At 37.1% G+C, this 27,715-nt stretch overlaps 1 protein-coding gene across 2 annotated transcripts in view; it reads left to right on the forward strand.

Moving 5' to 3' along the window:
* LOC136236119 (collagen alpha chain-like) overlaps positions 1-27,715 on the forward strand; it is a 61,170-nt gene that overhangs the window by 1,170 nt on the left and 32,285 nt on the right. For both annotated transcript variants that reach the window (XM_066026229.1, XM_066026221.1), the window contains exons 3-11: positions 3,363-3,557; positions 6,013-6,163; positions 6,325-6,507; positions 6,617-7,028; positions 10,903-11,343; positions 12,392-12,546; positions 13,843-14,260; positions 17,103-17,252; positions 25,562-25,681. In XM_066026229.1, coding sequence (XP_065882301.1) covers positions 3,363-3,557; positions 6,013-6,163; positions 6,325-6,507; positions 6,617-7,028; positions 10,903-11,343; positions 12,392-12,546; positions 13,843-14,260; positions 17,103-17,252; positions 25,562-25,681 — 2,225 coding nt within the window. The remainder of the gene's footprint in view (positions 1-3,362; positions 3,558-6,012; positions 6,164-6,324; positions 6,508-6,616; positions 7,029-10,902; positions 11,344-12,391; positions 12,547-13,842; positions 14,261-17,102; positions 17,253-25,561; positions 25,682-27,715) is intronic.

Consider the following 27,715-nt stretch of genomic DNA (forward strand, 5'->3'; position numbering starts at 1 on the left):
TTTGATTGAAACTATCTACATAGCAATTAACCATGCATTAATTATAATATAAAAATTATTTTATGGTCAGTTTATCAAGCTACACTAACTCCATAGTAACCTATATGATGTATTACAAATTCAATAATAAATCTTCAATATGATTGGTTCATAATTTTTCATGCTTAACAGCAAACATTGCAATGGATGCAAACATTTACTAGCTACAATAGCTATATGCTCAGGGGCTGATCCAGGATTTTTCAAGAGGGTGGTCTCCGAGCTGGGTGGAGGGTTACCCCCCTAAAGTCCACATAATTATTCAACTCAGCCTATGGCTGTAGATAGTATTCATACATGAAATGTGCCCTTAGGCAAACTTTAACAATCACGATGTGTGTATCTATCTATAACTAGCTGGAAACCTACACTGCTGCTTGTGCAGCTTATTGCTATATAACTACACTATTGTAGACTTATAGCTTACTACATACACAACTTCCTGGCACACAGTAGTCATGACGAATGATGGAGCACTTGTTCATCACACCATAGATTTTCGATCACACTTCTTGCTTGCCATCACCTTCACAGAAGTGGCACCAAAAGTGAACCTTGTTTAAGTGCGAGTGAAATTGATCTTCCTGACCAAGTTGAAGAACTACTGAAATAGTTAACTCCTGTGTCACTTTGTAATTCATACTGTCGAGTACGGGGACCGGAATTCTGTGTCTTCTGGGTGAGGTCTCCAGAACACCGAGTAATATCACGTGCCCATATTGACCAAAGGCAGAGTCAGGTGCATTACCACAAAAGAAAAGTACCCACAGTAAAACACTCTTTATATACAAATCAGACGTACCTTTACAACAATATCAGTAATTACAAACGCCATTGCTCCTTTGTAACTACCAACTCTTCTACGCACAGCAAGCGTGTGTCTTCCACCATTTGCTGAACTTTAAACAATCCATATCACGTGAGCTATCATCATGTGATGCTTTATCATAGTTAAGACTGCTCTATAAGAGTATATCGATCTTTCACGATCTGTTGCTTTCCTCTGTGCACATTTCTGGCTTAGATTTCCTGTTCGAGGTTCGGGGTCTTGAGACCCCCAAAGACCCCCCTCCAGATCCACCCCTGATGCTATTCTATAAAACTTGTAGGGCAGGCATCCACCGATGATCATTGTAGCCGAACATCACGTGACACCTACCACAAGAACCAACAACATAATATAAACAGTTCATCACATACTTACTACAATCAACTGGTAGTATAAGTTAGCTTACAGACCAACCACCAGTAATGTTTTTTCAAATAAATGACACATGGTCCCAAATGAAGACCAGGGGTACTAATTTATGAATATAACTATATATGGGTCTTATCACAAACATCAGCATGTAGCTTTGTCCCACAGGATCATAGCAGCCAAATATACATTTAGCATAAATCTCGGGTAAACCACAACTCGGTTAATCAGTACAATGGTGCATGTGACACTTTATAATGACTTGACCTTTTCTCCATTCCAAGCTCCAGCAACCACCATTTGCATATGCCATTATTGTTATCTAGAAGAACATTTTCCCATTTCCATTAGACTATATACGGCACTTTCCTTATCAAAAAATATGCTTGACAAGTCCACTGAAACAAATTTTTTTGCCAGCTGCCAGCACCATCCACAATGAATCCTACTGACGCTTATCACTAGCACTGTGGCTTGGAGACACAGTACTGCACTTTGACTCCATTTTTAAATTTCAAGTTTAAACCGCTCCAAGGAGAGTAGCATATGTGTCTACATGAAATATTATTATAAGGACTTTCCAAGGGATTTTCCACTTAATAGATCATGTGATACTCCATCCCTTGTTCGAAGCCATGGTTCAATAAATGAGGTACACATTTACACTTTTTACTATTAAGGTAGGGTATGCTGCTGTGAATCCTCGCATGAATCTTAAGCTACTTGTGATGGTTGGGCAAAAGTTTGTGATGGTTGGGCAAGGAACTGTGATGGTTGGGCAAGGTACTGTGATGGTTGGGCAAGGAACTGTGATGGTTGGGCAAGGAACTGTGATGGTTGGGCAAGGAACTGTGATGGTTGGGCAAGGAACTGTGATGGCTGGGCAAGGAACTGTGATGGTTGGGCAAGGTACTGTGATGGTTGGGCAAGGAACTGTGATGGTTGGGCAAGGAACTGTGATGGCTGGGCAAGGAACTGTGATGGCTGGGCAAGGAACTGTGATGGTTGAGCAAATGCCTGCCCATGCCCACCCTTGGCTACACCTATGAATGGATACACCCCATAAACACATCAATTTTTGATTGTGTGCTGTTCTGATCTTCATCAGTTCATGTCATAGGCAATTCTAAGGGTAGGGGGGTGTGGCTAAACATTTAAAATCTTGGGGGAAAGTTGCAGTATAGATTGGCACTGTTATTTTTAGCATAAACTTAAGGCTGTTTTCAAGCTTCAAATTGCAAAAATCTTGCAGCTTCTGGGGTTACACTCCCAGACCCCCTGAAATTCTACATATTTATTACAGCTATACAACAATAGTCATGTTGTTCCCTACTTGGCCCCCCTGTAGATCAGGTTTAGAATTGCCACTGATCAAACATGTTGAATATTCTTCGTACGTACATTTGCGTAACCTTAGCAACAGGACCATCAAGCAAAAGCTTGGAAACATGATGCAACCACTTTGAAAAAGTGGCAGTTTTGTAACAAGCTCACATTTCCAGTGACTTCCTGTGTTGTACAGATTCCACAACTGTCTGTAACTCCACTAATTTTCTGTACTGCTTTCTTATGTACACACCTGGTCCTGTCTAACAGTCTCCCTTGCTGGTAATTATGATTGTGCAGCACAACGTAGTACTATATCACAATTGAATTAGACCCATTTTTTGATTCTAACACCTGTTACACTAAATATTTGTTCAAACTTTTATCTATATTGCTGAGCATTAATTATTTTACTGCAAGCTCAAAACATATATGACTGCTCTATTAAAGCATGTTAACACGTCTATAGGTGCTCGTCCTATAATAAAAAGTGATGCATTGCTAGATTTAACATAGCAAATGAGTCTTTCACACAAATGTGAGAAATGTTGCTGTTCCTCAGTCCTCGGTGTGCACATTTCACCTATATTGCCAACATTGTGCTTATTGCTTTATATACCTCCAACTTATTTTACCACCAACTTATTTTACCACTAATTCAGCGAAATTGATGCCTTGCTATAATGACACACAAGTCTGAAGTGGATAGTGCTTATTTACTATTGTGTTGGTAAAAGTACATAATTATTATGTTGTTTACAGTTATATTTATCTGTTGTTGTTGTTGAATTACTCTTAGTTATCGAGTTTGCTACAAGTATAAGATGACCGACGATAAGTGTCATATTGATCTTCCATCATCATTAAAGGATGTTGTTGAGCTGATACCAGAATTCAGTTTTAATGGTAATACAATATATAATATTAAAACTCCAGAAGTTGCTGGTGGAAAATATCCAGATAATACCATTTGCTTTTTTATCATTGGTAACAGGTAATTATTTTGATGATATTAAATTGTCACTATTATTGTGTGTGTATAACCTGTTTGAAATATTAAGATGGTGCATCATCTCAGGCCAATCTATAAAAGTAGGATAGGTATTAGTTACTTCACCAATGGCTTGTGTAGTCTGTTGTGCAGCTAGTTACTCAAAAAGTTATTCAGATAATGTCAGGCAATGAACGTTTGTCTGTCGGTCAGTCATTTAGTGGCAGATCAGTCTGCATACACTTTGTATATCATATTAGCTACCATCAAGGCACTAATTAAAAAAACTTAGTTGAGATACTCTATGTAATAGAGGTAATAAGTGCAAACATGATTTCCTTTACTTTAATAGAGCAATTAAGTCTTCCACACACCCACACCACATTTTTCTGCTTACTTATCTTGCAGTTGATAATGGTACAGTAACTGGTCAACAATAAATAATACAACATGTTGAATTATATTATGTAACCTGCTGTGCGAAAACCCAACTATTTTGCTGCTTTTTAGGAAAATTACATTGATCTGCTGTACATTAGGCAAAAATACATACAAAAAAAATAATTTTGCACATGCTTCAATCGCTGTTGTAAAACAATATCAAATGTCTATGCACTATTGGATTAGTCTATTCATGGAGAGTAAGAATCTTTGTTTCATTTCTCTACTATTCAACAAACTTGAGTTTTGTGTGTGTATGTTGTGGTAAAATGTAATATTGTCATTGCCATTTCTAAGCTTGAACAATCTTTTTGTTTTAAGCTTGGGCGGATTTAGGTCAAAAACTGTGCCTACCGAAATTTCCCAGTTCATGGTGAACACAATGATACAGATCTTAAAGTTGATAGCCTATTGCACTCATGACTTATGATCAAACAAAAGAGTGCCTGCGATTTATTTTTCATCAGAACACTGTTGTGCGGCCAAGGAAAGCTAATGTGTTTGGGTACATGACATATAAGTGATATTTTATAGAAACCAAGAAAATGCCATTTTTATGCCTTATAATGGCTATACAGAAATAGCCTTTTTACTGCACAACTTCCGTTGAAGTGGGATGTCTTTCATTTTAATTTGAGTTAAATCTGTCCAACGGTTATTGAAATGCATGCCTTCAAAGTTCATCTTATTTTTCTTCATATTTTTCTTCTATCATTACCTTTCTTTCTGCAGCACTTACAAAAATTGCCATAACTTACACAAATCTTGTTGGATTATTTTCAAATTTATCGGGTATATAGAGTGTATCACTACACATTTAGTTTCCAATTTGTGTATGGATTGGTAGAAGTAGAGCAAAGTTACATATGCAAGATTTCCAAAATTGCAAATGCTGTTTTTATCATGCCTGCAGGGTAAGCTCAAATTTAAGAATGAAAATGCATATACTGAAGCACAAACCTTTTGTGATTTGAAAGTATTGAGAGTATTAACTAAGGAGACATAAAACAAACATGTAAAACAATTGCAATTATATACTCTAATAGAACAGTCACCAAACACTAAATAAAAATGTGAATGAAAAATATCAAAACTATTGATCAGGATTCAAACTACAGACCTCTACACCTGTACACTCTAGTCCTCTACTACTGCTGTCAGTTACAAACCTTCTTTAATATAATGGAAATATGTTTAATTATCAATGAGCTATAATGTTAAATTAAAACCAACTATACATGCTGTACCAAGCACATTTCGAGATCCCTTTATGCATGCGATGTTCAGCTACTAGAAATTAATTTACCTGTGGGGAAATTAAAAAGATAGACAAAAGCCAGCATAGCTATACAAATGCAAAAAGAAATGAGGTTGTGTTCTTCCAAAAGTAGGCTAGTATGAAGAAGATTATCAAAAGTGATGTACAGGAAATGGCTGCAGTGATACTAAACTGACACTTGATTAGCAACATTACACATTTCAAATTATTTGACATGATATCATTGCAGCCTTTGGTTGGCCACCTTTAAAATCACAACTCTTCATACAAGATTATTTTTGGAAGGCCATGCCCTTTTTCACAATTGGCTGAACTGTTTAGATTATACATTATAGTCACTGTAGAAATCAACTGTTTTGCTCTTGCATTGCAGAATCAGCGGAAATGAGGTAGGAATCGAGAAATCCCCTGTAATTACAGGGTGATTAATCATGTTGACCATAACCTCAAAACTTCTGAAATGATGGATTCCTCAGTTCTTCTTGCTGTCTATCACAATAACTTCAAAAGTATTCACCAGATAAGGCTGAAATTGTAACAGCATATATATTCTCTCTGGAACTTAAATGAAGTTTGAGAAAAATGAAAACCAGTCAAGGTTTTGCTCAGCAGGTCACATATAATATTTATACACATGAAACACATGTAATAATAACTAACGGATACACCTATGCATTATTATAGATGAGTGCTTCTTGATTAACATTATTTGTTAACATTTTCGATCTGTTGTTGTAGAAGGAAGGGATTTCTATATCAATACTTTCAAGTAATTGACCAAGAACTACAAGGACATTTAGATATTGAGGAAGAAGTTGACCACCATGATGGAATACTGAAGAGGAGTGTTACTGGGGGAAAGTGCCAGGATTTCTTTGAGTTTCGTGAAGTTAGTTAATAATAGTATAGTATATAACTGGTCATGACCATGGCACAAAATGCTGTATCACATACATTTATTTAATCTCAAATTATGGCAAACTGCATTAAAAATGTTGGACATAACGCTTGCTGTATTTATACGTACCAATGTTTCCGTATATTACACAGAAACAACTTAGTAAAGTGGTAGGCGTCAATCAACTGGTGACATGTGGTAACATAACAGATCCCAGGATTCAAGTTGCTGTTGATGTAGCGTCAGCACTTACATTCATATTTAGATCTGATAATAACAATTCACACAATGGGATGCACTTCCTTGTGACAGAAATTAACGCGACTCGGTATTCAGTAAGGACAGCAACACAGTGTCTCTTTGTATACTTGTGTGCATGTCATGATGTCATGATGTTGTTTGTTATTGATGATTCATAATTATTATGAAGACATGCCTTTACAGACCACACTTCAGAGAAGAAAGAGGGAGGATATAACTCCTTTGCAGGGACCTCGTGGTGACCCTGGTAGTAAGGGAGTTCAAGGACCTCCAGGTCCTGCTGGATATTATGGAATAAATGGAGATGATGGATTTTATGGAGCTAAAGGAGAAAGAGGTGTTGATGGTATCAAGGGTCAGAAAGGTGAAAAAGGCATACCAGGGGGGTTTGGAAGACGAGGCAGAAGAGGACCCAGGGGTTCTAAAGGCTTACCCTGCGTATGTTCATCACTTGGAAACTGTACACCAGGGAAGCCAGGTAACAAAGGAGTTAAAGGTTCTAATGGTCTTCCTGGACTACCTGGTGATAGTGGATTGAAGGGACCAACTGGTGTACATGGACCTAGAGGAAGACCTGGGAAGCTTGGAAGGAAAGGTGAATATTAAGAAATAGTCTTCGTCCTATGTTGTTATGTGACTGGATTTTGGAAAACATTCCAAATCGCATAGAAGTTTCGAGATAAAACAGTTTTGAAGAATTCAAGGAAGCATAACTTATCAAGGATAGCAAGCACGCATATGAAATTTACACAAAAGATGTATCAATCTATTACCTTTCAGACCACTTTCAGTAATTGTAGCTGCTTATAGAGTTTCCTGCCAAATAAGGTAGAAATTCTGAGGAGTTGGATGAGCAAAGTAGTATTACGAGTGCTCACAAAGCAGACCATGATTGGAGTCCAGACACGAGATTACAAGCTGTGCTGGCTGTGCTGGTCAAAACTAGTAGTACAATAGGTGTTAATTTGATTTTGCCTGATGTGCGATTTGGATTGGTTTTGTAAAATCTGGTCACATATTGGAATATTGAAACAAAGGTAATGTGACCATGTTCGTGAAGATATAAGCATATGAGTACAACTACATTCAATGGTCATAATCATTACTGGAATATAGTATAGTGGGTTATTTTGAGTTTTTGTGAATTGTCATAGTCCAAACATTTGATGGAAGAAATTTTCATATATTTTTTATACATTTTTTAAGTGAAAGTATTGGTTGCGCAAATCACAGTACATTGAAGTGGAAATGCTTGTACTGGAGTACTACATTTCAAAGAGATTTAGGCACTCCAGTTGGGTCATCAGCAAGAATTCTTTAGTTTTTACACTGTGGTGTGGTGACAGTTGGTCATGTGCCAATCCTCCTCTATACTAAGCACTGTTTTCCCCTGAGTTTTTCAACTACAGTATCCCTCATGTAGTATAGCAAGTCCACTAGACTAAATGTAGCTAGCAGCAATGATTCTAATTTTCCAGCCAACAAACTGCTGGGATTTGGTGGCAACACATTATCTTCCTTTACATAATTATGATCAAATGTTTCCATTTTGATCAAGTGGTTGTAATTAACAATTACATTGAGTAAATATTTTGAGGAAGGAGTTTTTGCAAATAGATACAAATTATGAAATCTTTTCCCCCTTGAAAAATATTGCTATACAGAGGGTTCCTTCATTAACTTTAACTAATTGCAAGTTTTAGCCTATACATATACTAGTTAAAGCACCACCGCAAATGCAATATGGAAAAAATAGCACGAGGGCATGGGCGAGAGACTAATACAGTACGAGGTGAAGCCGAGTGCTGTATTAGGTTTGAGACCATGCCCGAGTGCTATTTTTCCATACTGCACAAGCAATGGCAGTGCTTTAACTGGTTTATTATATTAAGTAGTGGCTGCAAAGAGTGGGGGTGACGCCAAGTAGCAGGAGGTAAGTGCCTATCCATGTAAGTTCGAGACCGTGTGTATTGCAGTGATTAACTATTCGAGGCATTATTCGTACTCGCCTGCATCAGTGTGATTAAGCTAGCTAGCTCAGTACAGTGTAGCTTTAATTGATTTAAGCTGCTGAGAGCGACAGTAAGTGGCCAATTGCTTCTTTCTCGGTTGAGGCCTGGCTTATTCCCCATGAGTAAGTCTGTAACTTTGTTATAGAGAGGCTTGCTATCGTGTTTAGCAGGTGAGAGTGCATTTATAAAAGCCATGGTGTGGCGCTGGCAACAATACCACAAAGGCAACTGGAAGAGAATTAACTTATCGTGTTCCACCTGGCTTTACAACGTGGACAGGAGTCATTTTGTAGCGTTGATAGTGCCATGTGCTCTGTTCCTTCGCTAACTGCATTCGCTAAGAATGGCTTTCAGGGTAATTCGTCCACTTGTGTTTAGGTCATGGCATTGTTCTATGTGTTTATGATATGTCATAATTGTTGAATGGCTTCATAATATTGCAGTGGTTTGGTGAAAGGAATGCGATAATTTGTCTAGCATTGGTCATGTTTTGGTCAACTTGTTACCTGTTTCAACCGTGCTGTATTGGGATCAAAGGGAAAATACAGTACAGTTGAAACAAATACAGCACCCTGCCAGCTTTGAAGTGTACAGCCAGGTGTACAATATGGAAATAAAAGTACACTTTTCACTTTGATCTTTTCACCCAAAGTACAATATATTATGTTAAACATACAGTTAAAGTTATTGTGACATGCGCCAGATAGGGCTGTAATCTATAACCTATGCTCATTCATGTGACCCAACTTGGTAGAAAATTGAAGGAATTATGAAGTCTCCTCACCCTCCCAACCATCTATGATTGAGGTATCTAGGTATGAGTGGGGGAGTGGGAGTAGTTATTTTGGTAGATATATAGTTGAAGCTACATGCAGTAGTTTCAAGTCTCTTAGCATACTGATGTATGAACAATCTCTATACAGAGTTATTTATTTATTTATTAAAGGTTTACAACACAAGTGCTGAAGGTCTGTAGGACATCTGGTGTAGATGTGTATACATCATTCAATTAGCTTCTACAGCTGTACATATTATGCACATAAGCATGTGTTTGCTAGTCTGTATACATGTATATGTATATCAGTGCGGTAGGTACAGAGTTGTCACATTATACGTATGAAATATATGAACATGGTAATATTGTGTGATGGATGCACGCACACAAGTGTATGTATATAGACATTCAATTCATAAGTATGATAAAGGTTGTGTATACATATGGTGGTGTATCAACATTGCAACATTACAGATGGTAATCATAGGTATTGCAGGATATATATATGTAGCAGATTGTTAAAAGGCTGTGAGTGATATATAAAGAGGTTGGCTAGTGTATGTCTAAAAGATTCTCGTGAGCCCAATGAAATTTTAATAAACTCAACAATTGGGTTTATCCCACATGTGCAATGAGTTACTTTTACTGGTTATATATCCTGTATATCCCACTTTTTATGTACTGTGTGATACTACTCCCCTCCCCTCCATCCTCTTAGCTATAGATACAGTAGTATAATAATGGCCAGAACTTTCCTGTATAATATCTTTATCCTTCTTCTATGTGGTAGTAGGAAGCCATTAAGGTGACTAAGAGTGGTTGGTGTGGACTCTTAAACTTGGTATATTCCACAGTGACCAGGGTGTTCTGCAGTGCAGTTGGTACGTATATCTTTGGACGTGAAAGTATAGTCAAGGTTCAATTAAACAGCTGTATGCCCTCTAAGTTGGTCTATTTTTGGTATAACGAAACATAGATCAGAAAAATAGCCTGTTTGTGCCTAAGCATTATGTTCCCTTCCTAGTGGTTAGTCAGTTAACCCATACTCGCCTGAATCCCCTGCAGCTGGAACCACCTGTATACCTACCAATCCTCCCATGCAATTATTTGACTGGGTGCTTGCATCCTCCAGGATCTACCCTGCAGTGGTAAAGGAGAATAAAAGCAAGGAGTAATATTAAGTATCACATAAGACAATTGAAAGTATAACAGGGGCTGAAACGCTCATGGTGATATACTGTATGTGTCATGAAAATCAGAAAATCGGCAAATTTTATGTACTCACATACCATGTTGTCACATTTTTGTAGAAAAGTATGCGACATCAACAACATAATTGTAAGGAAGCTGTTTACATAATAGCATATACTGTCTCACCCCTATATACTGACTATCTTTCACTTTGGAAATAATGGTTGCACAATTAGGTTAACGTTAAGTTGATAGGACACATAGACAGATATTGTACATTAGAAATTTGTACTTTCATTCTGATATATGGAACATTTGAAGTGAAAATTATTTGCTACTTTTCTATGTGCATAGAGTTGCTAAATATTATTCATGTGGTTATATCAATTGTTAGCTAAGTTTCAATTGCATGATACTCATTGACAAGCTAAAGGATCAACGTCACACAAGATAAATGGACTCCATTCACAAAAAATGCTTCTCTTACACAGGTGACAAAGGATTATCAGGTGCTGATGGTAATACTGGTTTCCCTGGAGATCAGGGGGTGCCTGGACCCCCTGGCAGACCTGGTCCTACAGGTCCACCTGGTCTAGCAGGATGTGCCTTGCCAAATGATGAGAGGATTTCGCGTCGTATGGCAGAACTGGGGCACATCATAACAACCACAACACAATTATATAATAGCATTGATGTGAATCATGAGATGTCTGCTGAGCATTTCTACAACTACTTGGTGACAAATGGTAATAAAGACCATACGCTGTCAACTCTGTCAGATACAGCTAATATGAAGGATATATCTTACAACAAACGAATGACTAGAAATGCTAAGAAGTGTGATACAGTTACATTTACTGGTTCTAAAGGAGACACTGGTTTGAAGGGTCTACCAGGAAGAGATGGCCAAATTGGAAATCATGGAATACCAGGTTAATGTCTTAATACGTATATTTGTGAGTGGGCTTGCTGTAACATGGCATGCATATGTTCACATATTTGCATATATTATGTAGTTTTTCATGCTACATATTATTACCTTTCAAGACATCTATTTTACATTAGTAGCTAAATGCTAACTTGTAAGATGAGCATGGTGGGTGGATGGTGATACTGTCAGTAAAGACTTAGGCAAGCTGTTATATAATGGAGGATTAAAAGTGTAAGCTACATTGGGCCAAATTATGGGCAAGTGAAGTCTGAAAACTACATAGGAATTTTATAGTACAGATGTTCATCCAAACTAGACAAAGCTATACATGAAAATCAGATCTGACCATCTCCAGGTTGCACAGGAGTCTATCATAACTTCATGTAATGCTAAACTCAGAGCCTGGTTTAAAGGGCCAACAAAACCATTTATCTTTGATTAGGGACCCACTAATTATGCTCCTATTATGCTTTTGAGCAATGTTCAAAACTTTTGCCTATTATGCTCTAAATTATGCTCAACATTTATGCCTAAATTTCTATATTTTGCTAATAATAAATAAATTTGCATTTATAGGCAAATAATAAGTGGCTGAAGTAGTGACTATGCTTGTCAAAATGCATTTTAGAGTAAAGATCAATATAAAATTATGTGCTGTATGATTGTTCTATTAGAGTTACTGACTTCTATTAGAGTATGTCAGTCTTTTTCTGTGATGTGTATTGATTGTATTTTGACAAGCAAGGATTTATAGTATGGCACTGACTATTATGCTAGCATTATGCTCTATGCTTTCAGGCACCTATTATGCTCATAATTATGCCAGCATAATCGGAAGGTCCCTACCTTTGATTAATCTTAATTATAGGTCTTAATTAGAATTCATTAGGCTGATCATGCAGATTTATTATACTTTGCATGGGCAGACAAAGAGAATAGTGTATTTGAAAGTACTGGTACGGTGCTCAGGTCAATAATTATTTTAATTCATGTAGTGTGATACAGTATATCACATATAATTTTATTATGATTCAATTTCTGCTTTCAAGGAGTTAATGGTACTGATGGAAGGCATGGTGATGCTGGTACTCCAGGGTTGGAAGGAATAAAAGGCGAAGTTGGAAGTAGTGGTCCACAGGGACGAAGAGGAGAAGTAGGAAATGAAGGACCAGCTGGAAGTCCTGGAAAGTGTGAATGTTATCAAGTATGTCTGCGCTTTTTCAAAAAAAATACCTCCTATATACCCACATGCAAAAATTTTGACAGAAGTAAAGGTTAACAAATTAGTTATAATAGTCTGCCTTTTAATCCATAAACATCACTACATGCATAAAACATGTGTTTACTTCCATATTATACGTTTTGATATGGCAGCTTTTAATTCGTAACTAAAGAGTATAAACATTAATTTCCTTCTGTACTATGTATCCATGTAGAAACAGCCGAGCTGTACAAAAAGCCAAGGTGAAAAAATTGTGAAAAAAGTGGTGACCATGAAATGGTTACAATGATGTTAATGATCATTAACATGGTTACCACCTTTGATTTTACAACCTTTTTCATCCAGGCTTTTGAAGGCCATGCACCCTTTTTATATAGTTTGGCTTTTTTACATATATTTCACTTCTACTTCGTTTGTGTTTTAAATACCCCAAGCTAACCGTAAACTTGCACTGAGGCTTTCTTTTACACAAACTGTTGTTCTTATCTACAGATACAGTAGTGATATACCGGTAAATACCAATATCAAAACTGTAGGATCTATGTGATGCAATGATAACTGTTTTTGTACTTGCTTGTTCATGGCTATGGCTATATACAGCCATAATACAGGTGGCTGCATTTATTTGCAATAGTATCAATGGCGGATCCAGGATGGGAAAATGCTCCCCCACCTTCAAAAAATTGCATACAAGATCAAGATACTCTAATAGAGCAGTCAATTACTCTAATAAAGCAGTCTCAATGTTCATGAGGCAATGTAGCTTACCTATGAAGCTATAAATAAGGATTTTATTTTACATAACATACATGATATAATATATATTTGGTAAAGGATAACTAGCTATTATTGTCATGACCTTTTTTTTTGCGCTTCAACTTTTTTTTTCAGCAAGGTGCCCCCCCTCGTTCCAAACTCTGGATCCACCCCTGAGTATTTTATAATAAAGTAAATTCCTTTAGGTATGCTTGATTGTACTTGTCTGGATTATTCATGCAAAATGTGATATTGCAGTTGTGCAACTTTTAACAAAGCAAATCCTGCACATTGTATGCTAGAATATGATTTCTAGCCTGTTTATAGCAGATTGTAGTCCAATTCACTGTGAGTGATTGTAGTCCAATCACTGTGAAGTATTATAAGTTTTTTACACTTATATAAGCTTGTGAAATGGGTGATTACAATCATTTTGTAGTGCCTGTGTTATAAGTGTTTATTGAGATACATAAATTATACAAGTGCCCTGTTGTGCCCTTTTCATTAATGATATTCTTATAGTCTGCTAATCTGACTACACCAAGGAGAAAGAGACCCTCACAAAACATATATGGATCTGGTATGCCAGGAGAGCCAGGTGAACCAGGACCTCAGGGATATAGAGGATCTCCAGGACCTAGAGGACCACTTGGTCCTTCAGGAGATCCAGGAATAAGGGGATCAAGAGGCTTTGATGGAGCTGATGGTGTATGTGGTAGAGATGGTCCTGCTGGTACTACAGGAACAAAGGGGCTTCGTGGCAAGCAAGGACTCCCTGGACCAGATGGTCCCCCCGGCCCACCTGGTCCACCAGGATGTGTCTGTAATAACTTGTTTATTCTACTGGATGACAATGGGTTTGTGAAGAATACTTCCAGTATTCTACCTCAAAATAATAGTGACATTGTGTACAAGCCTGAGACATTGACATGCATCAGAGGTAACTAACATATTAGTCTTAAATTATTATCCACTCAAAAACAGCCAAACTGAAAAAAAGAGTATGGCCCTCAAAAACCTGGGTGAAAAAAGTTGTGAAATCAAAGGTGGCGGCCAAGAAATGGCTGCAATGAAGTTAGTGCTAATAAATTTTAACAATGCACACAGCCATTATTAAAATTTTTTAGCATTATCATCATTGCAGCCATTTCTTGGCCGCCACCTTTGATTTCACAACTTTTTTCACACAGGCTTTTGAGGGCCGCACTCTTTTTTTACAGCTTGGCTGTTTTTGAGTGGATTTCACTTCTTTTTGTATTTTCAAAAAATGCATTCTGCACCTTTTTATTGGGATATGATTTCCAGTCTGCTGTATCACAAGTTTTGCTAGCATAGCACTTATTATGATGATTATGATGATGATGATTAGTGCGAGTCGGTCATACTAGTCTGCTCGCAGACGCCTGGGGGCGAAACTAAGTTAATACTACAAATATACCACTGATCGATTTGAAATTGGCTCTGATTTGATGAAATAGCAACTAGATTGAGCCTCAAAGTGTTGCAACAATAATATGGTGCTAATGCTCTAATAGAGCGCACGTTTCTGCTTTCACTGAAATCATCCAATAGAACACACATAGAATGAGGTGAATGTTCTATAACAATCTAGATTTTCTACTGGTAGATCAGTTTTACTAACTAAGCTAGAATTTTTATTTATAAGGTAGAAATTAAGTGAAGTGATCAACTGAGATAGCAGTGGTTAAGGATGCAGGCCATTAAGTATGGAGGTCCTTGGTTCGAACTCTGGTCCCCCAACATTTTTATGCACCTTTTTTTGCCCCCCAGTGAAAGCTCTATTAGAGTATCTCGATCCCGCGATTTTACACGTGCTCGATTTTTGCTTTATAACTTTGTAGCTGTAAGTCTTTTGCTGTTCTAACCACCAAAAGGCACTCCTACGATGATCAGCCTATGTGCACACGAATTTTCAAGTTATTCCTCTACTCGGTTTACCCTGTAGTCATGACAAAAGTTTCATCTTTTGTTTACGTGAATAAATGCTCATAATTCCTTGGATATTTATCAGATTCATAGCAAACTTGGTACACGGATGTACCTTTATACGCTCTTTACTTGTGCCAAATATCGATACAATGGAGTTACAAATTTGTGTTTTATAGCAAGTTTTGCAAAGTGTGTGAAAAGAAATCGAAGCCCCTGTAGCCCCCCTATGGCGAAGAAGAAAAAAACGAAGAAATTAAGACGAAACTTTGGCCACTCATATCTCGAAATAGCTAGGGAGATTTGCTTCAAATTTGGTATGTGGCGTGGCCTACCTGGCAGGCACTTCTGTAGTGAAACTAGTTCCAATCGGATAAGGGACCGTGAAGCTACAAAGGTGTGAAAATCGCATTTTCTTGCTCCCTGTAAATATACTCACGGTGTGGCGCATTGGCTTCTTGGGCCACACGACACACTACCATGTGTCTTGATACTAGACTTTAACCAATTATGCTGGCCTGAATAAGGATGATTTCAACCTTCTTTACAATAAATGTAACAAATAATGGAAACATTGTACATTGTTACTACATTTTATATTGGAAAACACACACACACAATAATATGTTTAATGATTGCTTATTGGCTTATTATTAGACTTTATAAAAATAAATCCAATATGTTCTAATAGAGCAGTCATTTACTCTAATGCAACAATAAGGACACATAATACACTCAAACAATCAGCTCTTGAGCCTAATCTTCATTTTGAGAGCATAATTTTGAAAATAATAATTAATAAGCATATTACTTATAAACATAATTTCAAAGCATCATTGTCCTAAACTCAATATATACCATACATGTAGGAAACTGGTCTTATCACCCATGGCAACAAGTTTGAATTTTCACCACAAACACCAGCTACATACATGAATACAGTATCAAATTAAACTATTAAATCACCCAGGCTTAAGTAGTCTGCTTTTTCCAGCCCTGTGGTGAGCCATACATGTCAAGCAGTCTGGGTCCTTGGCTCTAAGGATGGCTGTATGTAGCTCTACAGCTCCATGGTGTTGAATAAATACTTGTGCTGTAAATTTGCTTTCATTCTAGCCAGTTTTGAGACTACAGTTGTATACTATAATTTGGCAAAATTCATCCCTACATGTTTCTCTTTCATTTTAAGCATCCTCTGACTAAAATGAATGAAAAGCGCATGTCTTTTTCAACATCATGGAGCTAGATTGTCCAGTCATCCCATAGTTGGCCAGAGCTCCATCAAAGCCTCAATCTGCTCATATATCTCACCTTTTGGCTTGGAAAAGCATACTGCTTAAGCCTGGATAATTTTAACAGTAGTGTATTAGAGAGAGATGATACCTGAATGCCCCATAATTCGGCCTCCTTTATTCCTTTTTAAAACAACCTTTTCCCCTACATTCCAACCCCACCCACCACCTCTATTAGAGCTCGCTTGATACATTAGTCAACTTTGAGTTTTAAAACTATCTAAAATGGTGGGAAACTTACCTGTTAGCTGTTTGCACAGGGGATGCTCTGGAATTATCATAAAATGTATGAAATTTGGTACATGTGACTTCATCCGTTGGTCAGCTACGACACTCTGAATGCTTAAAAACAGCATTTCTCAATACTCTAAATAGGTGATAATACTGAGTTTCCCGGAGATAGTCTAGTCAGTGCACACTACTACTGCATTGTTCCCATTATTAGTAATTTTGCTTACTGTATAGACACACAGATATGTATACACTATACACTGCACAGATATGTAATTACTTGTAACACAGTGTGTTTAATTGTGGTAACAGGTCCTACTGTTGTGGGTGCTAAAGGACAAAAAGGATTGGCTGGGTACCCTGGTGACAATGGCACTCCAGGCACACCAGGAAAACCAGGTTTTGATGGGTCTCCAGGATTAAAAGGAGCAAATGGTGACACAGGATACTATGGTCTTACAGGTAGTGTACTACTGTGTTGTTATACAGCACTGTATAGTAGGGATCATGGAGATTTGGTTTTATTTGGCCAAGAATATCACCCAAAAACCAGCTTCAGAATATCATCCTGGCACCTTGAAAAAGTTCCCAAAAGTGCATTCAGTATGATTCTAAATGCCTCCACAAGATTATGCACGCTTTCATAAGATAAAAAGAAAAATTATTTAATGAAATTTTCTACTAACTACCTGCCCGATGCCTTCAAGCAAGTGTAACTCAATAACGACTAAGGCTACGGGCTTGATTTTTCATTGCTGAACATCTCTTCCTCCAGAGGCATGCCGTTTGACATACTGCAGTATGTACAATGCATGCATCATGGACTTATCTTTGTCCTCCTTTGTGTCCCATTTCTTTTTGCTGACAATCCAAGGTTTGATTCGTAGTAGTGCAATGCATGGCTTCCCTATGTTTGTAAATGGGAATTAATCATCTGTATTTTCCATGGTGACTAGACTGATTGCAGAGACATTGTGCTGTTCTTCACTCATAACACTGTGTAACAGGATGAAATAAGGTGAAAGCGAAGTGTAGTAACCACTCTACTAGCAATTTAGTAATTGATAGTTGGGACACATGAATTGTCCGTATTATTTGCGGTGACTGGATTGATTGAAGAGGCACTTCTCCTACTGTTCTTCATTTGCAGCGCTGTATAATGGGCTGAAAATTGCTGAAAGTAAAGCATAATGGACACTCCACTTTCAAGTCAGTAATTAATAACTTTATTTTAGCTCTGGCATCATCCTTTGTTTTAATGTGGTATGCATGGGTTCGCCAGTCATAATAATGTTACAAAAAAAAGTAAACAAACAAGTGCAAGTAAAAATTAAGAATTTTAAGCTCGATTAGGGATCATACAAGTGTAGAAAAAAAGAGTTGGGAAACAAGGGAGGCTGCCTACAGCTGCAGATGTACTAGTGAACATTTAATCCCTCAAGCATATAGATCGAATTAAATGTTCACTAGCATTTCTGCAGATGTAAAAGCAACCTCCCAATTTTTTTCTATGATCCCTAATCAAACTTAAAAATTCGTACTTTTTCCTTATACTTGTTCCCTACGCCTCTTAAGTTCATCAACCAATTTGCTTCTTTCAAATCTGGTCATATCTGGGGATATGTACGTTTTCCTGAAATCTTTGTGAAAACGATGTTTTGGGTATACATACTTTAGCTAGTACAGCTAGCTTCATAGATTCTGTGCCAAAAGACACCATATAGGTCTAATTCTGGTAATTACCTTTTTTTGTGGCCAAAACGAAAATACTTTTGAATACTCAAGTCCAACTCAGCAACCTCCTTGCATAGATCAACAAACCTTTGTTTTTTGCTTTATACAGTAGGTCAGATCCTTCTGGAAAGTTACATAATTATAATCATATTGTTCTTATTCCAGTCATGTTCTGCAAGTTTATTGGCTATGGTCGTGGCTGTCAATGCAGAATACTCTGATGACTTAGAAGAAGATTCTTGCTGGGAATGGGTCTAACACCAAAGGGATGAATTTAATTTCCAAAGTGATGAATTCAATTCCCAATGGGACCAATTCAATTGCTAATGGGACCAATTCATTTGCCAAAGTGACGAATTCAATTACCAAAGCGTCAAATTCAATCACTAAAACCTGTAAAACATTAAGAAGTGTTATATCCCTACTGTTTTCAAGATACTATAATGGAAATGCACAATAGGGATATAACACTTCTTATTGTTTTACTATAATTTAATATCATGCACTACTCCAGCTTGTTTCAGTACTTTTTGTCGATGTTCTATTGTCCCCACTTTAGTTAAAACTCCATTAAATTTCCACACACATAAACTTTGCTCTGAGGTGGTTTCTTGTTGGCGGTCTTGAACGGTCTTCCCTTTTGGTTTACAGATGTTTAACAAGTTTAAAACAATGTTAAAAACGTCTTAGGCTACCTGAGGTAGTGTATCCTTCAAGTTGAAAGGGAGCGTTACCTGTACCACCCCAGTTATACATACAAAAATGAAGAGCAGCCTCGAGGCTTTCTCTGTTCAATTCACACATGAAAACACGATACACACACTGTAAAGCAGTTGAGAAGATACTTCTGTACATAATTTGCTGAATTTACAGTTAAAGTGGTTTGTTTTTATTATGCTTCCTTAGCAAATTACTAAATTACTAAATGGAATTTTCAGCTAGTGTAGGAACCATAGCACATTGATATAAAATACTAAAACAAGTTGGAGTAGAGCATGATATTAAATCACAGTAAAACAATAAGAAGTGTTATATCCTAACTGTGCTCAAGATACCATAACAGAAATGCACAGTAGGAATACAACACTTCATATTGTTTTATTATCATGCACTACTCCAGCTTGTTCAGTACTTTTTATCAATGTGCTATAGTCCCTACTCTAGTTGAGCATTCCAATTTTTTGTGTACTTGTTTGTTAACTTTTTTTTGCAAATAACTAATTATTATGACTGGTGAACCCATGCATACCACATAAAAGGAAAGTAATGGCACCACACACCCCAGCTATATCAATTATCCATACGCTTCGTTGTCAGGTTATACAACATTACGAATCAAGAACTGCTCGAAAAGTACCTCTGCCTACCAAATGAGAAAATGGTGCTGCACCCCACAGTTTTATTAATTATTGTCTGAAAAGTGAAGTATCCTTTATGCTTCATTGTTGGCTATGTTCAACCTGTTACACAATATTACAATTCAAGAATTGTTTGAAAAGCACCTCTGCAATCAAAGTAGCCACTATGAAAAATACGGACAATTTCTGTTACGAAGGGAAGCCATCATGTGCTACTGCCAAATCAACACTTTGCTGTAACAAATATAAATGGAGGACAGTGGTAAGTCCATGAAGAATGCATTGTACCTACTGCAGTATGCCAAAAAGCACCTCTTGGGCTGAAGCAACGTTGAACAGTGAAAAAAATCAAGCCTTGAGGCTTGGCCATTATCGAGTTACGCTTGTCTGAAGGCATTGGTCAATTTACTCAGTCAGGTACTCAGTCAGTCAGTCAGTCAGTCAGTCAGTCAGTCAGTCAGTCAGTCAGTCAGTCAGTCAGTCACTAGAAAACAAGTACACAAAAAAATTGGAATTTTCAACTAGAGAGCACGGTAGGAATATAACACTTATTATTGTTCACTGTGGTTTAATATCATGCACTACTCCAGCTTGTTCCAGTACTTTTTATCAATGTGCTATGTATGGTCCCTACTCTTGTTGAAAATTCCAATTTTTTTGCATACTTGTTTAGTAACTTTTTTTATAAATAATCATCATACTGGTAAACCCATGCATACCCCATCAAAAGAAAGAAATGGCATCGTGCACCCCAGTTATATCAGTTGTCATTTGGAAAGTGAAGTATCGTTGTCAGCTATGTTCCACGCATTACACAGCAGTACAAATCAATAACTGTTCGAAAAGCACCTCTGCAATCAAAGTAGCTACTATGAAAAATATGGGTGATTTCCATTACAAAAGGAAGCCATCACGTGCTGCCGCAAATCAACACTTTTCACTGTCAGCAAAGATGAATGGGACACAAAGGAGGACACTGGTAAGTCCATGAAGAATGCATCGTACATACTGAGGTATGCCAAAAGGCACCTCTTGGGCCAAAGTGATATTGGACAGTGAAAAGTCAAGCCTGTAGCCTTAGCCATTGTTGAGTTACATTTGTCTGGAGGCATCAGTCAATCATTTACTCAGTCTTTCAGTAGAAAATTCATTGAATAATTGTTTTTTACATTCCATAGCAACTTGTTGAAAGCAGTTCGAGTCGATCTGTAGGCTTGTTTGGGCTTAGTTTTGCCTAAACAATACTGCCTCATCATCATCTGGGAAAAGTGAGGCTGGTTTTGGGTGATGTTTTTTCATGGCCCACACCTACTCCTTTGTGGTCCCTACTATACAGTATGGTACTGCAGGGGCGTAGCCAGGGGGGTTCAAAGGGTTCGGACGAACCCCCTTTTCAGAGTTAAGTTTTTTAAATCGTGATACTAGTTAACTAGAACTGAATTAACTTACACAAATCCACTGAAATGGGTAGCTACAGGTCTTCAGGCAGAGGAATTCAAGTACCTCTACTCGCTATTGCGTTATAAGAATACACATGTTTACACGTGTACACGGCCCCAGACCCCCGCTGTGGAGATTCTATACTTAGGGCAGAACCCCCCTTTTGGAAATCCTGCCTACGCCCCTGTACTGTATGACAGCATGAATATAAACTAAATTACATACATGGTTGATTAATTGCCTAATTTTAGTTAGCATTAATTGCATGGGTGCCTGGTTTTTAGAAGTAGCATAAAATCAACATGTTTGTGTACTTGTTTGTTAACTTTTTTTGTAAAATAAATTATTATGACTGGTGAACCCACGCATACCGCATCCAAATAATGAAATGGCACTGTGCTCCCCAGCTGTTAACTACTGTCTGAAAAGTAAAGTATTCATTATGCTTCGTTGTCAGCTATGTTCAACCTGTTACAGAGCATTACGAATCAAGAACTGTTTGAAAAGCTCCTTTGCAATCAAAGTAGCCACTATAAATAATAAGGACAATTTCCTTTACAAAGAGAAGCCATCATGCACTACTGCCAAATCGATACATTTTGTTGTCTGTAAAGATACACAAAGGAGTACACTGGTAAGTCCAAGAAGAATGCATTGTTCGTACTGTGGTACGCCAAAAGCACGTGTCCAGCTGAAGTGATGTCAAACAATGAAAAAATCAGGTCTGTATTGTAGCCTTAGCCATCATTGAGTTACGCTTGTTTAAAGGCATCAGTCTTTTTCTCAGTCAATTACTCAGTCAGTCAGTCACTAGAAAACTCCATTTAATAATTCTGTTAATAATTTTTTTTAAAATCATAGCAACTTGTTGAAAGCATTTCAGGTTGATCTTAAAGCATGTTTGGGTTTAGTTTTACTGCTTTATCATTGTCAGGGATAAGTAAGGCTGACTTTTGGGTGATTTTTTCATACGTCATGCATGCCCAAACCTTTGTGGTTCCTACCCAATGGCAGATCCAGGATGAGGAATTTGGGGCAAATGCCCCCCCTCCCCTTGTCACAGTGGAGCCAGGCAGTACTTCTGATTAAAATACTAACCTTTATGTCAGACCAAGATTAGTTTATCTCATGAAAATATGTGCATTTATTGCAAATTCACCTGAAAACAAAGTGAATCTAAGTCAAACCAGGTCAAACTGAACTAGCTGTCCAGCACCTTTGTGCATACTAAGCGCCTCTAAAAATAATTATCGTGTTGCTGTTGTTTAAGACATTTAGAGCCTTTTAAACATCCTTGAAGGCTTCACAACCATCTGCAAAGGCCAAAATGGCTAAAGTCGACAGTGAGACACTACTAAGAGATGATCATTTGCTGCTTCCAAAAATGCAGCAACTAACAAGCCTACAATTCAACTTAGCCTGTTTGTGCCCCTCCCCTTGCCAGCTCCTGGATCCGCCCCTGCTACTGTATGATGAAATACATAATACCTGATTTACCTTTAGCACATTAATTTTAAACAACAGTAGTACTTGATGACTGTTTTTAATTTTCAAGTAGAAACTGTTTGTGACTGAGTCAGGAATGTGATACTTATATAGCCAACTTTGTGCTTTCCAGTGCCCTCGGGAAGACACTAGTGTGTGTTACTGGCTAGTTGCTGTATATGAACAAATTACATATTATTTTTCATATGCTTTATGTTATAGTTGTAACACATCCATAAGGTTTGTGTCTGATTTGTAAACATAACATCCTAGAGCTGCAGGCCCAAAAGTGAAGTTGTTTATAAATCAGATACAAACAGAAGTGGGTGTGTTATAATGGATTTGTGGTATGGGGTTTACACAGATCAAAAGTACTCATTTGTACCATGGAAGGAACAGCTAATATTGAATACTGCTGAACACTGTGTACTAGGGCTGAGCGATACTACCGTTTTATCGATATACTGTATCGCGATATTTTGAAAGTATCGATATCGCAATATTTTGTTATTAACTATCGTGATACCATGCCTGTACATTACTGTCATTAAAAAATCGATTTGTTATACTGTACTAGGCTAAGAATCCTTGTAAGTGATAAAGTCCACCCACCTGGTTTCCCCTGCAGAGAGGTGTGAACACCACAACATAACCTCAAAGCATGTGTTACAATAATTGTTAGTGTAAACAAGAATGATAGTGGCTAGTTTACTATCACCTATAAGGACTTCCTGCAGGAATGCTGAGCAATACAGTATGTAGCAGCAGCTATGATTGATTTATTCATAAGTATCGTGAACTATTCAGTATCGTGAATAATGGCTTCAGTATCGATCGTGATGCTAAAATGGCAGTATCACTCAGCCCTACTGTGTACAAGGAATGAGTTTACCTTCTGATTACTGTCTTGATGTTAGGGAATTCATTGTTAGCTACTTTATCCATTGGTAACCCATGCATGAAAGTGAAGTGCCATATTGATGCCAATCACTCCAGCTATTGTACTGCTTCACATCATTTAGACTGGTTTAGCTGAAGTGTCTGATATTGATTGTTGAGTGGTGCAGTGCTATAAATAGTCTTGGTTAGCTTAATTTATTCACTCCTATGGGAGCACCGTGAAACACCAACACTTATGTAACATCTATACAAAATGGTAGGAGGTTGCCTCTTGCACTTCAGATACTCTAATGCAGAGGTGGATCTAAGGGGAGTTCAAAGGGCTCCATGGAACTCCCCTCGTGGAAGACACTCAATAACATCTGTAATTTGAGGTACTCAAATGATCAACAGAGCAGTCACAGTATTCTTCAGAGGAGCGGTGTAGCAAGCTATGTATGTAGTTATAAATAAGGAGATATAGTTGGTGGAAGGTAGCCATTGTCAGCAGAAAGTTACCTTTTTTTGGCCTTCAACTTACAGGTAGGCTGAAGTTGCAATTCCAGAGTGGAACCCCCCTTTTAAAATGTCTGGAGCTGCCCCTGTAATGGCCACTAGGTGCAACTCAATTATCTTTCAAAATAGCCCATTATGTTTTTATTTACAATCAAACTCAACATTATACTTTCAAGTTCAAGATTATGCCCGAGAACTGACTGCTTTATTAGAGTACAGTTGTATTGAAGTAAGTGACTGCTATTGTATTTCTGCAATGTGTGAATAGTCAGCCATAGGCCTGCGCCTATTATGCCGGCATAATCTTGAGAATAATAGGTCACCAATTTCGTGAGAATAATTCCAGAATAATAGGATGGTTATAGGTGTAATTTTAGAATAATCGGACGACCGCAGGAATAATCGGTGGAATTAAGGGGCACGTCTCTTCTTGATTGCCTAGAAGAAAGAGTTAAGCTACTACAAATGATATAAAGCTGACAGGAGTGCTGGGGCTGAAAAGCCTCTAAAAGATCGATATACTCTAATAGAACGCTCAAATACTCTAATAGAGTAGTCAGATAGTTTCATGTTAACAATCTGCAGCCAGCATCAGGAATTTAACAGCATGCCGGATAATCTGCAATTCTGAAACTTGTGCATCTTAAACCAGTGTATCGTCTTCAAGTCTTTGAGCATTATTATCTACCTAACTTAGTAGTTATACAGTAGTTATAGCATATTATTATAATACACTAATAATTAAATACACTTGAATTATTACTGTAGATAGCTATTCCAAGTCTGCTGTAATTATTATGGATAGGAAAATGATGTGTAAGGTGGAATGCTTCATATATGGCTATGAATAATTCGGACAAAACTACTTATAGCAGCATCTTGAAAACTAAGCGATTAGCCACATATGTATCCTGAATGAGAATAATTATGGAATAATAGGCTGGATTACAAGAATAACAAAAAGAATAATAGGAGAATTTTTTGGGAAATTCTGGAAAGAATAACAGGTAAAATTTTGAGCATAATAGGCTCAGGCCTAGTCAGCCAAGAGAAACAGAAAATAATAACTTCAGATACTAAATGCAGTAATGCTATGTAGTGTGTTTATTATTTTCAGCCTTTAGCTTTATTATGCTGGCATAATGCTAATTGGCACAAGCCTAATCACCATAAATGCCACAATGTACAGTGATAAAAAATGGTGTTTATATTCTTACTGGTATTAACGTAACAACTATAGTAGCTATGCATGTAAACTTTTACTGAAGATGATGTGTTCAATAATTAAGTTTCCAAAATTGGGTCAAGTATCTGTTTTATTATTAATACGTGTAAATTAATTTGTGACATCTAATGCAGGAGAAGATGGAGCAGCTGGTGATAGAGGAGACAAAGGTGATCCTGGTGTGTGTGGACCACCTGGTCCTCCAGGAAATGATACTGTCTGTATGTTGGACAAGGGATCTGATAATGCTGTGGGTATGCAAGTGATCGATGTTGAATACATATATACAGTTGTATAGACCTATAACCAATGCAGAACATGTAAGCACATTGCAGATTTTGTGTGGAAAATTGAAGTTTTTTGTCTACACCGTGCTGCCAAATACCACATTTTAAATTTGAATAAAACTTCAGTGGAGTTTACTGTAGTTACTGCATTAACATGGACAAAACCGTATATTATTATGCTTTCAAATCTTTTATTGTGACCTACTCTGCAACAACAATAATCCAGTATAATTAATTTATCATTTGCACGGTGCACAGAAAGTTGCATTTTTAAAGTATTAGTATATTCAATGCACATGACTGAATTATATACAGAGCAAAACTATTGTCATTAGTACTTTACAGTGATCAGCAATGTTATAGCTAATAAAAGCTTAGTGTGATTGGTAATGTAGCTATATACAATGTGTAATTTTAAAGAATCCATTGTGCAAATATAAGAAATACAAACTTGACAAAGTGGATTCTTCATTAATTTATTGAAGCAAACAAATTTATTCAAAAATCATGTATATAAGTATTAATTATTGAATGAGATAATGCTACATTATAACACTAGACAGTAGGAAAATAAAGAAATTGAGAAAGAACTACTGAGAACTCATCCCAGTAGCATCTGAAGATCGATTGTGGTATAAATAGCATGGGCTAATAGCCATAAGAATATCAGTCATACGTTAAAACGTCATTGATACGTTACTATGCTTCAACACACAATGTTAGAAAACTTGCGATTGTGGGATGGAGTTTATATTGTTATCATTTTTGTACTAAGCTTAGCCAACTAACTTTGGTATTGGGACAGTCAGTAAGTTATTATATTAAGTTAATTACTTAGGACTGTAAGTTACTAACCTATTTCAACGTAGCAGTAGTAGTGACTTTGCTGTTCTGTAGTCTGTTCAAAGGCTGATACGCGGTGGGTAGAAATACGCATCCACTATCGCCCAAACAACTATTTTGTGCCTTCATTATCCTTTAGTAACAACCACCTAATCTATCTTAGCAAATATACAACCACTACAAAAATGAGTCCCACAATACAAAGCTCTATGTCGCTTAATATAACAAGTCAAAGCACATCGATTCTTTGAACTGACTGGGTATCAAAGTCATTGGCAAACCACTTTCCCATGATATTAATTGCCTGGGAAATATGTGAGTTAAATACCAAGCGGCGCCTTTTAACGCCCATGCTGAAGTGGTATATATACAATATAAAGTATGCATGTAATTTCTGAATCACTAAAATCTACTTCACTAAAGAGTATGCTTATTTGGACTAGGTGGGTCCTTGCTGTATGGTCACATATACAAGGAGTAGAATCATAGGTAAAACAAGCATTGGACACATATTAATTCAAATATCAGAATCTCAGTAATGAAAGTATTGATCGTAAAGTTATCCTCCATTGCATAATAATTGTGACCGGATCTGCGAAAACCCGACATAATGCTGCATTTTTCAAATTCTTTATTGTTGAATATTTATAATCCACTTAGCTGAGTGCATGCTGTGGCTAAGTTTCAGCCTTGTATGCCAACAACTTTTTGAGTTACAGCCCTACAAAGTAGCAGCAACAGAAAGATTGATTTGTACAGCAAGTATTGGGAAAATAAATTACAGGCGCTTACAAAAAACGACTGTAACTTACACACACAATGCAGTACAGAGTTGCAACTTACACTATCGTGTTTGCCATGAATAGGAGAGTCCATTACATGGTGAGTTTTTCTCCTACCATCTTTCTTCACTACATGCAGAGACAAAATCAGTGAAGAAAAATCGATCACGTACAACTGCTTCGACATGATGTAAACAAATGCCCATAACTCCCATATCCTTTAGGCTACTGCTACGAATAAAGATTTTCGAACTCCTCTTGAGTACGTGAATACGATGGCATATACCAATTTTTTAATCATTACATCCTTTCTTCATAAAGAACAAAACGTTTTAAAAAATTACGAATTTTTTTTCATTTATGCAAATATTTTATG

Source organism: Dysidea avara, chromosome 1 (assembly GCF_963678975.1).
Source record: "Dysidea avara chromosome 1, odDysAvar1.4, whole genome shotgun sequence".
NCBI lineage: Eukaryota > Metazoa > Porifera > Demospongiae > Dictyoceratida > Dysideidae > Dysidea > Dysidea avara.